The sequence below is a fragment of the Bombus affinis genome, chromosome 8, assembly GCF_024516045.1.
Source record: "Bombus affinis isolate iyBomAffi1 chromosome 8, iyBomAffi1.2, whole genome shotgun sequence".
Taxonomy (NCBI): Eukaryota; Metazoa; Arthropoda; class Insecta; order Hymenoptera; family Apidae; genus Bombus; species Bombus affinis.
This window is the reverse complement of record NC_066351.1, coordinates 8,007,386-8,020,598: the sequence shown is the minus strand read 5'-3', so window position 1 is coordinate 8,020,598 and position 13,213 is coordinate 8,007,386. Positions and strand designations below refer to the sequence as shown.

Genomic DNA, 13,213 nt, shown 5'->3' with positions numbered 1-13,213 from the left:
ACCAGGTGTAGAAAATTACCGAGAACGCTAAACCTGACAAGACGAAGATCAGGTAGACCAGTTGCTAGTGAACCTCGCGGTGGTCTCCTGAGGGAGAGACCATGGATTTCCCCGTACTTGATTACGCTTCGATAAAAACTGGGGCAGGCTAGGTGCGAGTTCGAGGCAGCTTCCACATCAGAGTGAGGTGTTTCTTCGCGATACGTGACGCACTTGCCATTAAATGTCTGCACGTCAGGATAGCTTCCTTGCCAGACGTCGACGTCTCTCCCGAAAAGGACACTGACTGCTCTGCCATCGGGCCCTATTTCAGCATACCAACTTGCAAATACTTGGAGGACATCAGTCATTGCGGCGATTTTCTTTTCAGCTACGTCGATTATGCTTTCTTCTTTTCAGCGTTTTATCGTCGCGTAAACCGACCACCGATCGGAATTTCCTAAGTACATTACATGATGGCGAATCGTCTAAACAGCGCGCGACGGAATAAAGAAACCGCTCGATAAAGAAAACCGCCAAATTTGGACAAAAGTACGATCGATCTCGATCGCTAGGTGTCGAAACGACGTTTCAGTCGACCGTGATGTATAGAGCGTCGAGCACGAACGCGTCGAGCACAAAAATTCACTTCCTAGACGTTGTGTTTTTCTACGTAGATATTTGACGCTATCGAGCGAAGGTTTTTTGTATTTGATAAAATGAAATTTTTGTTGTATAAAAATAAATATTTACTGATTGCAATTATTCGAGCTACTACGGGAAATATCAAGTTCAATTGAATATTTTAAAAGATTCGTAAAGAAATTAGACATGATCTTCTTACGTTCACTTGCACATGTATCTCAAGGCTCCGAACAAAAATTTCCTCGATTTGTTCCAATTTCAATATTTCGACTAAAATCTCGCGCGATTCGATGAGCTTTTGGATTTTTCAAAAAGGTCAACTATTTTAAAAACTGTTGCAACGATCGTTAAATTGTTAAAATCTACGCTAAAAGTACTATACGTGATAACTCTACGCGGGAGAAGGAATCAAACGGATACGATTTTCGTGTATCAGATAAAAAATAATTCCTGTGCGATCGATCTGTCTGGCTCAAACATCGATTAATCAACCAATTGACCGAATCTCAATGACAAAAATGGGTACGTCGATCATTCGATTCGTTGATCGCGATTCGAAGGTCGTCTCAGACGGAGGAGAAACACAATGTCAGCCTTGAGCGTCCACGGCGCGCGCCGGAATGACAGCCTCGTGACGTGGCCGTCGCGGCGCCACCGTCTTTGGTAATTGGAGATGGGCGTCGGTAGCGTAAAAGGACGCCGGTAGCGATTGGTCGACGAAGAGACGGTGGATTGGATGAAAATCGAGGATGGGCAAGGCGTCGTTGGCAGGCTGGTCGTTGCGCCGCATCCGTGGCGGCCACACCCACCGAGAACCTGGTGGCCCGTCCCCGTTGGGACCCGCTGGCACGCCGCTCGAGCCGGCCCTGACACATTCGACAAGCGGCGCCGTAACGGGAAGCAACGCGCGGCTGGGGACCTCGAAGGACCTCTCTTCTGGTCACGAGTCACCCTACCGACACTTTCGTGTCGACGATATACGCACCACGCTGCCGTCGCCCGCTACTCAGATTACCGCTGCTCGCCGCGTATCCAGGCTCGATCTCTTCATCCCAAGTGGATCGTTCGAAGATCTCGGAGGAGTCGCGCGTACACGCTGGGGACCCGGATCGAGGAACTGACAACGGAGAATCGAAGATCCTCTTCGGAAACCGATCTCTATCAACTTATCGTTTACCAAGTACGTGCCACGCGTATAGTAAGTGACTATGGAGAGTGACGAAGTTTAGTGAGGATCGCGAAGAGTCAGACAGTAACAAACAGAAGACTGTGAGACTTTCGTAAAGGAAGCCGAGTGAGTAAATAAATATACAGTGGTCAGTGAAACAAAAGGAAAGAACACTCTGCAGTGTCGATCGAACTCGTGATATAGAATTAAAGGGACGCATGTGCGCCGACACGCGGTCGGCTACCGATTTAATGGTGTGACAGGTTGGCTGTTTCTCAGATAGGTACGGGCATTGGTGAGAAATCGCGACGAATCGAGGTCAAACGACTCGATTGATGCACTCTCGTGAAGAATCGTGGCGGTGGAGAGGAGCGTTCTGACCGAGAGGTTACGGTCTCTCTCGATCAGCCGCGAAGAAGGTTCTCGCGAAGGGTGGCAACGAGAAGGAGAAAGCCTGTTGCCCCAGGAGAGTCCGTACGGCCTCACGACGCGGTCCGACGAGTGGAGCGGTCTCCTGCCCAGCTCCACGATCGTGGGTGCTGGGGGGTCGCCATGGCTCGGACTCGGCGCAGGGGGTGGCACGGGAGCTACCACCGGGGGCGGAAGCCCCGTCGAACTCGAAGGCCACTGGGGACGTAAGCTGTACGGGGCGAGTGTAGCTCCACCACCGCCGCCGCCTCATCACCACCCGCGGGCGCCTCTCGTTTTCGCGCCTCAGGACATGAGGCAAATACTCAAGGAGGAACCCGTGCCACGTGCTTGGCCACAGCCCGCGCTTGCCGACAACGGAACGTGAGTACCTACGCTCATTTTTCTATTTCCCCCATTGAAATCGTTCACTCTTGTAAATAGCGAAAGTAAGAAAGTAAAAAGCAAGGTGATCAGATTCGCGATATGCTCCTTTCTTCGGTGGAAATGAAAATTTGGAATTATACGGAGGTTAAATTATAAGTGAAATTGTGAAGAAAAAGGTGAACGACGGTAGAGAAATATTCGGCATTTTATCTCGATAAATTTAGGGAATATTTTATATGTTCGTTTTATCTTGTACTGCATTAGGTAATGTTGAATAAAAGTTTAGTCGATGTTGAGGTGCAGTTTGAAATTGGAATGTTTGTTCTACGTATATAGTACATAGAATTGTATAACAGAACTATATGTTGATATAATGAATGACAATTATTGACACGTATAATTGTCATGAAAAGCTATGTATAACATGAATCTATTGATAAACTAAAACGTTGGTACGCATATCTAAATCGATTTCTATATTTTCTACTTTCCTAATAGCGGCCAATCAAATTATTGCAGAAGCACATTTGCTACAAATATAATTGCGTAGATTAAACAGCGAGATAAGTCGCTGAAAAGTAGAGTACACGTTGTATATTATTTTTTACCCACTTTACGATATTGTAACAGGAAATTAAAAATATTGACTTAATAGGCACGTTCGAGTTAAAAAAAACAATTCCCTTCGATCGTGAAATCTATTCAAAACAAGTAAAAAGAGAGCGTAAATAAATCGCCATTGCGTCGTCGTATGCCGTCGGACAGCGGCAATGTCGTTGCTTCGTTTACTTTCCACAGAATCATTTAAAGAAATATTTACACAAAAATCCTAGTAAACAGAAAAAACGAATAACAATTCTGAAACATTGAATCGCTGTAACTATAACTATTTTACTTTCTCCATCGCTGAAACTACAATATTTCTCCTATAAAATTGCCTTCAAAAATCTCGCTTCGTACGCGCATCGAGAATATCGATGAGATTTTCATCAGATACAAAATATTACGACGTACGCGATTAGTAAAGATCAGAAAAATTGCTTTACACCAACTTTTCCCGTAATCGTTGGATTTGAAGATTTTCAAATTATGGCGCGTCATCAGGAAACAACAATGCCTCGGTATTTCGTGGCACGCGAACAAATATCCAGTTTATCTTTGGAAGCGGAGCGTTTCAAAGCGGTTCACACGTAGCTGCATTTGGCGAACGATAAACCGTGCTTTATTGCAGCCTCGCTTAAGGGATTTGTACGACGTGCAAACGACGAAGGTACAGATACGCGGACTCGAGGAGGTAAACCGACCGGGTTGGGGGCTCGCTAATCCAATAGCGGTTCTCTTAACTAACCCCTTCCAAGTGGCGTGACACGGGAGTGGGCGACCGGAATCGAGTTAATGTAATTGAGAATTTTAGCGCCTTTTGCTTTCCTCTCTTCCTCTCGTTTCCTCTCCTACCTGTTCGTTTTTCCTCCGGGTTATCGCAGACTTTCCGCGCCTGAAAGGAAAACTGAAAAATTATTGCGGCTTAACACGCCAGTACGAGTTCTATCTATAACTTTATGCAAGTGATTGGTGGATTGTGAATTTTTATACGTTTATGGAAATGCATCGAATGTAAATGGAACGTAAAATGCATGATATAAAATGTTTAAAGTATTCGTTACAATATTTAATGGGAAAAGAGAAATCTCTGCTTAGGTCCTACTGTTATTACCATTTTCACAAAAATACGAATTCGCGTAAATATTTGCGATGTAGTCACCTTTTGGTATTTCTTAAATGAGGAAAATTTGATATAAGAATTTTCTTTACTTATGTAGATATCAGTAATTACTGTATATATAGATACACTTATATTTTGTAAAAATAGTTTGAATATTTTATTTAAGAGTTCGTTTCAAGAATACGTTATTATTAATCCGTTCGGATAATCATAATTGCTTTCTGGTTTAATATTCAAAAAGATACATAATTCCTGTTATAATCGCGGGTTTACAGAGCAGAACCGACAGAATGACAAATCAGATAAATATGCGTTATGATTTTGTCCGCGTTGTTTCTATTATTTTCAATATTAATTCGATACCATCTTGTTTAATGCGCGTAAAAAAATTGAAATGCAGGCAAAAGTGATGACGTAGGTATCCATGTGGATAGATATTATTTTTAAAAATTTACCTCGTACTTCACGATTATTTATGCATCTTCCTGCGTAAGTTTGTTACCTTCTCAAGTAAGCTTATAAGATTAAGATACTTGTTTCGAAAAGTTGAACATTGACCATGTACTTAGACAACGAAATCGTGTAATTTACACAGTTTTGAGTCGATCGATTTAATTTCAAAAAAGTTCAAATACGAAAATTTCGTTTATATCCAATATCTATCCTTTCTTACAACAATAAATTGACAAAGATTGTATTTGTCAGCTCTATTCTTTTCTTAACCGGTACTTAATTGAAACAACGCTAACACAGTTGGTACAAGTGGCTTAGACAAAACGTTAAGCGTTGGAATCGTTTCTGTTCAAATTTACCGTGGAAAGTTTCATTTCCTTGGTGAAGAGCGGTTATAACACACAGACGCGGTGTACGCCGACTCGAAAAAGAGGGTGCGAGAGGGCTTGGCGAAACTGTTTTAAAACTCCCAGCAAACAGACATAAACTCTCACGCTTTTTAAAAACCCCTAAAAAAGTTACCCACCTAATGAAGCAGTAAACCATCGCGCCCGACGAAGGGACGAGCTGTGTCGTCCGTGGAAAAACAATGACTTTCTCTGCGACTCCGGGTATGAAAGTAAAAGGAATATACGACGAAGAAAAAGTTTGCGAGCAATTGTTGCTTTCGCAAATCAGTGAATACGTTTTGCGCGTAATATAATCACGAAAGTTTAGTTATGTAAAAAGTTAGGAAGGAGTATCGTCGAAACTACCATACGCACGTTCATTTTGACACTCTTTAAGGTGCAACTTTAATGAATATTCTATCGTGGATTAATCTTCTATGAAACATTTCGTTTTCTTTTGTGCGTGGACCAACTTTAATGAATATTCTATCGCGGATTAATTTTTTATAAAACGTTTCATTTTCTTTCGTGCAGTATAGCTGTAATGAATATTTTATCGTAGATTAATTTTTCATTTTTTTTTTTTTTTTTTTTTGAATTTTTAATTACGTAACTTTTATTTGCAAGTCGATGAAACACAAAGAGGACCAACAGGCGAATTCGTGTGCGTGATCTTTTTATAGTTGTGATGTTTGCAATAAAATTCCCAGTCGTAAACGAATTAATAAATTTTTGTCAGAGGAGGCAGTGAAATATGGCATTAAATTGAACAGCATCCGCGGTAACGCTGGCTAGTTGCGAATTACATTCGGATATATTACAAATTGCTCATTATCTCCGCGCGCATTATGAATCACGTTGGGTGCAAGCGTAAATAGACTGCGCTTCGGCTAACTCGTAATAACTAACGCCCGGCGGTATACATTAACTGCGGATTTATTGTAATTCTCCGCGATTGCTTTATCCACGAATTCGTAACCGTATCCGTGGGTTCGTATTATCCGCATATTTCGCCCGTAATGCATTGTGCGCAAATAGCATAGGTTGCGGCTCGCATGTAAAGTATAGACTAGCTCGGACGATTATTCGACGATCTGCGTTTGCAAATTGCCAGCATGTCAATATTTGCCCCGCGACCGATAAAGCAAAAATTTCTGTACGTTTCGCCAATGGAACTTTACAGTAGAATTTAATTACTGATAAAAAAAAAAAGAATTGAAATTTCTTCTCATTTCAACGTAACATACGTGGAAAGGATAAACGTACATAGTGAAATCACAAATTATAATATTAGATGGATACTCGAATTGATCTAACTGCGGCTAGAGTCAAACGTCATTCATGAATTGATATTTAAATCTGCTTACAGTCTTCCATTAAAATTACATTGCGTTAATCCTCTATCGTTTTCTACATTATAATAGTTACTGTGTTATATAGTAAAAATTAATGTGCATCTATAAAAATAAATCTAGCTATAATTGTGAGTTTGTCAAAACTCATGTTACCATTAGGTAGTTATATGAGTGCAATATTGTTGTTAATATATAATGAATTTAAACTAGATGTCAATTTCAACTAAGTTTCAATGTTACAATATATTAAACATAGAGTGTCCTATAATAAATACGACTTTTTAGGTACATGCAGTTGCACAATTCTCGCGTACAAATTCTATCGTAAAGGGGAAAGAAACCACGAATACATTCACCTTATAATTCGGATCTGTCATCATGCAATTTTCATGTGCTTTTCTGAATGAACAAAGATACATGGCTGATCAAGATAACTTTCATAATTTATTCATTTCATAATTTAATTCATACTAAACGTTGCAGCATTCGAACGATGTCAGGAAATCAGACGCAACTCATAAATTAATTTCTCATTACGATAAATGTTTGCAGATGCTGAGGAACTATATACTGCGAACTAACAGTAAACAGATATCCTTTATTCGTTCATACTTTTTATAGAAAAGGGGAGTAACTTACTGACTAACCTACATATCCATCTTCTAACACTTCGTTACCGGTGGAAATGTTTTCACGCGAATGAAAACCGGATTCGCCATGTTTACGTTGGATTTTTAACTCGCAATCTTTTGGCGTATAATCTCGCTCTCGAGAAGAGAAACTGTTCGTTTACTTATTTCGTGCACGTTTTTTTCATCTACAGCTCTTTTCCTTAAATTGGCATTTTCCTAAGTGTAGAACTATTTGTAACGTCCCTGCACACCAATGGGCGCAACGATGCAGGGAAAAACTGGTATCGCGCGGAAAGACACCTATCGCGTCCTACATCTTCATTTGCGTATTTGGCGCGCGGCGAGTATCGAGTTATCTTTGTCGGCCGATCGAATCGTAGCGTTACTTCAGTCGTCGCAGAAAGAAAAGTTACGCGACAGGGATCGCTGTGCCTCGAGGCCGAAGGCAATGCAGGCGGCACGTTGCGCCCGCCGCCACCGATGAACGTTATCTGCTAACCGAAAGCGGGCGCGTGGCAAATTGTACCGGAGAATTCCGGCTGCGGGAATCCGGCAATCCTGCCTGTAATTATCACCTCCGTGTCGCTTGCTGTAGCCTGGAACGTTCAAGTTGTTACGCACTCGTCTTTAAGGAGAAATGTGCCTGTTAATGCAAAATTACCTATCAATTTCTAAACATGCAGCCATATTTATGATGATTGAAGTGAGCTTTATAGGTCCAAATATAGTCTATGTATTAGGCTGCTGATGTCCATTTACTTATGGGAAATTTAAGTCTGCAGAAATATACGAAACATATAAAAGTATACAAAAATATTACGGATAATAGATATGTAAAATTGAAAAATATAATGAAATATTCCAAGTATGCATTATAATTAGAATGCAGGTATTTATGCAAATTCATACGTTATACAAATCTGCATATGCAACTGAAATTTATCTGATCTATTAAATGATAGTAGTGTAGGTACTTTGGATATTTTGTACGTAATGTTTGTGCATCCTCTACATCTTTTTTTTCTAGTTTCTTCTTACGCATTCTGTGCAAAATGTAGACACGCGAGTGAATGGAATAACCCCGAAATGTTGGATACACGCGGCAAACGTTGAGAATATGAAGCGACGCGAAAAATAGCCGCTTAATAGAGGAATATTGGCGTAAAGCGTTCTCTCGCCATACGATTATAATTATACTGGCCCGTTAAATAACCACGACCCCTGCATTCCATGTTCCCGGTTGACAGTTGCGTTTCTTTTTTGTCTCTCTATTTTTACCCAGCTTTTTTCACCGAAAATCTTGCACACTATTGAAAAGCTCCTTGTTATTATTTTATATAAATATTATTAAATTTTAATACTAGATGTTTAAAATATTTAACATGTAAAATATTTGTAGTACAGTCTTATCACGTTACATTAACAACACTCTTTAATATAAATAAGTAAAATAACATTTGAACAGAATACGTACCATATACACAATCAATACTTTAAATGCATGAATATAAAAAGTACTATTTTCAGTATTTGAAAGTAAAAATTTCGTGCTAACAGACAGAGCTAAACGCAAAGTGTTCTTCCATGAATAATTGTCTGATACTGCACTATAATCAACACAAAATTAGATAGGAAATATATTGTACCAATGGAAACATTTGCTCCCCTTCTAATATATAAACAAAAAATTCATTGAATTCCCACAGTCGCATCGCGTAAATTACTAATCAGTTATATTAACAAGTTGCAAAGTCCAAACACAAACTATCAATGAAAGTAATCCCATCCGGGCGGCTCTCCACGTACCACTCGCGAAATAAAACAACGCGGTCGCCCGGACTTGCATATTATTGTTATTTTAACGAGCATAATCTTGAAACCGCGGAACGGTGGCGCGCCGCAATCCGCAATAGTTTGGAAAAAGGTGTGCGACAGTATTGCACCGCAGGTGATAATGTAAAGGCTCGGTAGGACGTGCCTACACGTTACATAGGAATTGGTGCATGGCAAACGGGGCAAAATAATCGGACGTCGAGAGTTATGGGGCGCGAACCGGCGGCCGGTTAATCAGCCACCGATAATTATCGACACGGGCAGTACATCACTAACCCTCCCAGCCTCTCTGCCACCCCAGTGGCCTCCTTCCCTCCAGCAGACCCTCTCTTCTCTCTGCATCGGGATTCACCAGCAGCCCCCCTTCTCGCCCTCGAACACCCCTGACTGGCGAGAACCCCTTGTATCCTCCTCCCTCTTGCTCTGCCTCCTCTGCCTGCCGGCAGACCGACATCCCACCGCCTGCCGTGACAAACGCACCGCCGATACCATCATTTATTTCGCAAATGTGCTGCAAAACTGCCGCTATTCATTTTCGGTCCAGTCGATTCAGTTTTCCGCTCTGAGAGTCCGTTCTGATGGCAGTGAGCGCCGCGGCGGCATTCCGCGCACCCGCGCCGCGACCGTTTTATCGCTTCGCGCTGCCCGCCACCGCCGCCGCAGCCACAGCCGCGATCGCGATGCCGCGTGCCCGAACCACGCCACCACCCGATAATGCGATTTCTCCGCGGCGGTTTTTAACCGATGCAACATCTATCCGACCCCCGCGTACCAAGCCTAAAAACCCTTTCGCGCCTGTCGCTTGTCGCGCTTCGACGGATCGCGCCGCTTCATTGACGACTATCTTTTTTTTTTAACCCCCTGCGCGTGTTTATCTGAAATTTGAAACCATGAAAAAGAGAGATTGAAAGTTTTAGTTATTTTGCTATAAAGCGTACTTTGTATGGCGAGGGGGTGAATATATTTTGTTTCGATTTTTAGAGGTATTTGGTGCACGTGGTTATAGCATCGAGGATTTGGATGAGGATAAATTTTTATCCATCGATATAATCTTGTGTAGAGGATATGAATAGCGGTCAAAGAGAGTAAGTTTTGTCTTATCGGTTATGAGCATGAACTTCCACAGTTTACTCAATTCGAGGAAAAACAATTTTTATTACGTCTAACTGTTATTTTTAATTTATATCTTGATTATTTGCACGTTGCCTAATGTGGAGGTTTCTAACATTTCCGAGAACATGGTAATAACCTTTATTGACACATGGATTAGCAGTACCTTGATTCAGCAGCGATATAGAATTATTTACGCAAAACCTGTTAAATCTAAATTTGTACCAGGAAATAGAAGTTATATTTAATGTCTAAGGGGTTAGGAAACAGATAGCTTAGTGAGAAGCGGTCGTAATATGAGGGGGAACACAGACGAAACATAATTAGAGAGCAAACGGTGAGCGACTCCGATAAAGGTTAATTTTAAAAAAGCCATAATGCTGTGACAATCGATTTTATGAATTTAATATTTTCTAACGTGTCGCAACCGTTTGTAACTTATGTAATCCCTATGGACTTGATAAAGGAGTATTAATTATTACATTCTCCAAACAATATTAATCGTTAACAGAATTTTTGTTTTAAACGATAGAATGTCAAATATGTTTGCATAACGACATAAAACATTCCGGTAAAGTTTTAGTATTTGCACTTGGCTTACTAGGATGATGTTATGAGTTACCATTAAACATTTAATAATATACTGAAACGTATTGAACAAGGAAATTATGTCCAATAAAGGAGAAATTCAAAAATTTACATATATACTATTTGTACTATATTTTACATCTTACAGCAAATATTACAACCCTCGAATAATTTATAGTGTTATACAATCAAACAGTATCCATACGTTGTTCCTTTTCTAAAAGAAGTCCACTAAACTAATGCGTTAAATGCCTCATGTTAAATTATTAATTATAATAATATTAAAAAAGTATATCTTACATGTCCAGGCTGGTAATTTGTAAACATGAGAAGTAATATTAGTAAGAGACACGATGTCACGAATGGTGGGTGAGCACAAAGCTTGGTGAAAGGTCACGTTTCATGGGATCAATCAGAACGTAGTCGCGCGCGCGAATTATGCGAAGTAGTGCAGTGGAAAAGGGGACTTTCCGTGCCATTACTCAAAGATGGCATCGGAGTCCGGTGGTCTAATCTCAGCACATGAGACCTTAATGGGATTTTAAGGCGTTGAGGCCACCTGCGCGCTCCCCCACGGACAGCCTCGTTTGTCTTTCCTCTCTACCAGTTTGGACATTCTTATTGCATTCAAGGCCGAGTAGGACATACCTATTTGACCCTACGATAGAGGATCTCACTTCTGACGTCCGAATTTGGTAACGTGCATCGTTTGCGGCATCGAATGCATGCGCACTCTTCATAGTCGGTGATCGTACTGAAATACCTGCGATTTCTGAATATAGTATGGAAAGGTTAACTCGATAGATCGCTATTGAATACAATTTTTGAGAAAAAGGAATTTGCATTATTCACTATGTCATTAAATTATCCGGGTCGTGAAAGCATTAAATACTATTAAAAATATTAAATACTGTTATTTAGTATCATGAATATCAAACATAAACAACTTTAACGTAGCGCAGCCTGACAGATAAATACACAATAAAACGTGACAATGTTTAAATAGTTATACGTGAGATTATTGATATTTAGGATCTAATATATGGATATAAAAGTGAAATTAAATAATTACAACATATTACAATCGCGTTGAATTATTAAAGAAAATTTTATTTCAATCATCAGTGATTTAACAGCGCAATAAAAGTTGTATTATATGTGAATTTCAGGGTTGGTGTCGGTAGAGCTCACTTCGAGAAACAACCACCAAGCAATTTGAGAAAAAGTAACTTCTTCCATTTTGTGATCGCTCTTTACGATCGACACGGCCAACCGATCGAGATAGAGAGGACTTCTTTCATGGGTTTCGTCGAAAAAGATCAGGTAATTATTTTCATAAAGACGTATTACTTGTGTTGAATTAATATTTTGATTAATTATTTTTAAATAATTCTGATATGGATGATCGTGATTGCAAACAAAAATATATACATTGCTTGTCATAAGTAGACATCTGTTAGGACATTTTCTCATATCTAATACAATTTGAATATTTCCCTATACTACTTTTCAATATCAATAGCGGAAATGAATTACAAAATAATACTCAGTTCATAAACATTGCAATAAGATGCAATATAGAAATTACGATGGATAAGTTTAAAATGGCAGAGTAGTATAAGATTTATGTCTTGTTAGTTTCGAAAGTCGATGAAAAATCGCAGATCATTCATCAGTATCGGGTTCGAAAAGTAAGTGATGGCGTCGAATGACAACTTCGGAATTTCAATGCACATCGTAGTCCCTGTTTTCCCGTGAGGTTAAGTGGAAAAAGGCGAGGTGGACCTTTATGACATCAGGGAATATCGTGCGAGCGTACGCTTATCTCGATAATTGCCGTTTCCATCGGGGACGACGTCAAATATTAAACGGCTCCGCCTATACGTATACATATCGATAGTCGGCAGGATACACCTCCAGCTTTTCCAGCAATTAGTCGGACAGGCGAAAATCCATTGGCCGCGTGAGAAATGGACGGACGCGATCGTAAGAGCATCGATGTTGTCACGCGAACCGAGCAACCTACGAATAATAACCGGGCTTTCCATTTTCTTTCGTTCATCCCGTCTCCCTTTTCTATCACAGATCGTATCTCTTTGAGCATTTGTTACTAAATCATTCCATCGTTTCAAATATTTCGCCGAGTGAATAACTTTTATTCGATTATGTCAGTGTCTTACAATTGAATTAAGTTTAACACGGTCATGTTTCTGTTTAATTGTACCTTTCAATAATTATTCTGTCGTTAGAATAAAATGTAACTATGAACTGCTCAAAAGTATATGGACATTTGTTTATGTTTGACATAGTATAATTTCGTCACCTTAATGTGCAAGAACAGGATTGGTTTAGCTTTCTAAAAGTGTGACTAAAGATTTCTATCATGAGACAGTTTTGTCATTTAAGGATTCGCTTATTTGAAAACTGTAAATAAGATAGGAAAATTCTTCTAAATTAGTAAAGAAACTATCGTAATTAACTTTAGCGATAATATTTAGAATTGGTTAACACTTGGACAAATCATATATTTAATTTTGATATAC

General features: G+C 39.9%; 1 protein-coding gene across 5 annotated transcripts in view; it reads left to right on the top strand.

The window, feature by feature from the left end:
- The first annotated feature begins 1,492 nt into the window (after nucleotides 1-1,492).
- Nucleotides 1,493-13,213, top strand: part of LOC126919864 (transcription factor collier) — a 96,119-nt gene continuing 84,398 nt past the window's right edge. For all 5 annotated transcript variants that reach the window (XR_007711802.1, XR_007711803.1, XM_050729510.1 and 2 more), the window contains exons 1-2: nucleotides 1,493-2,584; nucleotides 11,840-11,993. Coding sequence is in view for 3 of the 5 variants with exons in the window: in XM_050729510.1 (XP_050585467.1) it covers nucleotides 2,514-2,584; nucleotides 11,840-11,993 (225 nt within the window). In the remaining 2 variants the exon portion in view is untranslated. The remainder of the gene's footprint in view (nucleotides 2,585-11,839; nucleotides 11,994-13,213) is intronic.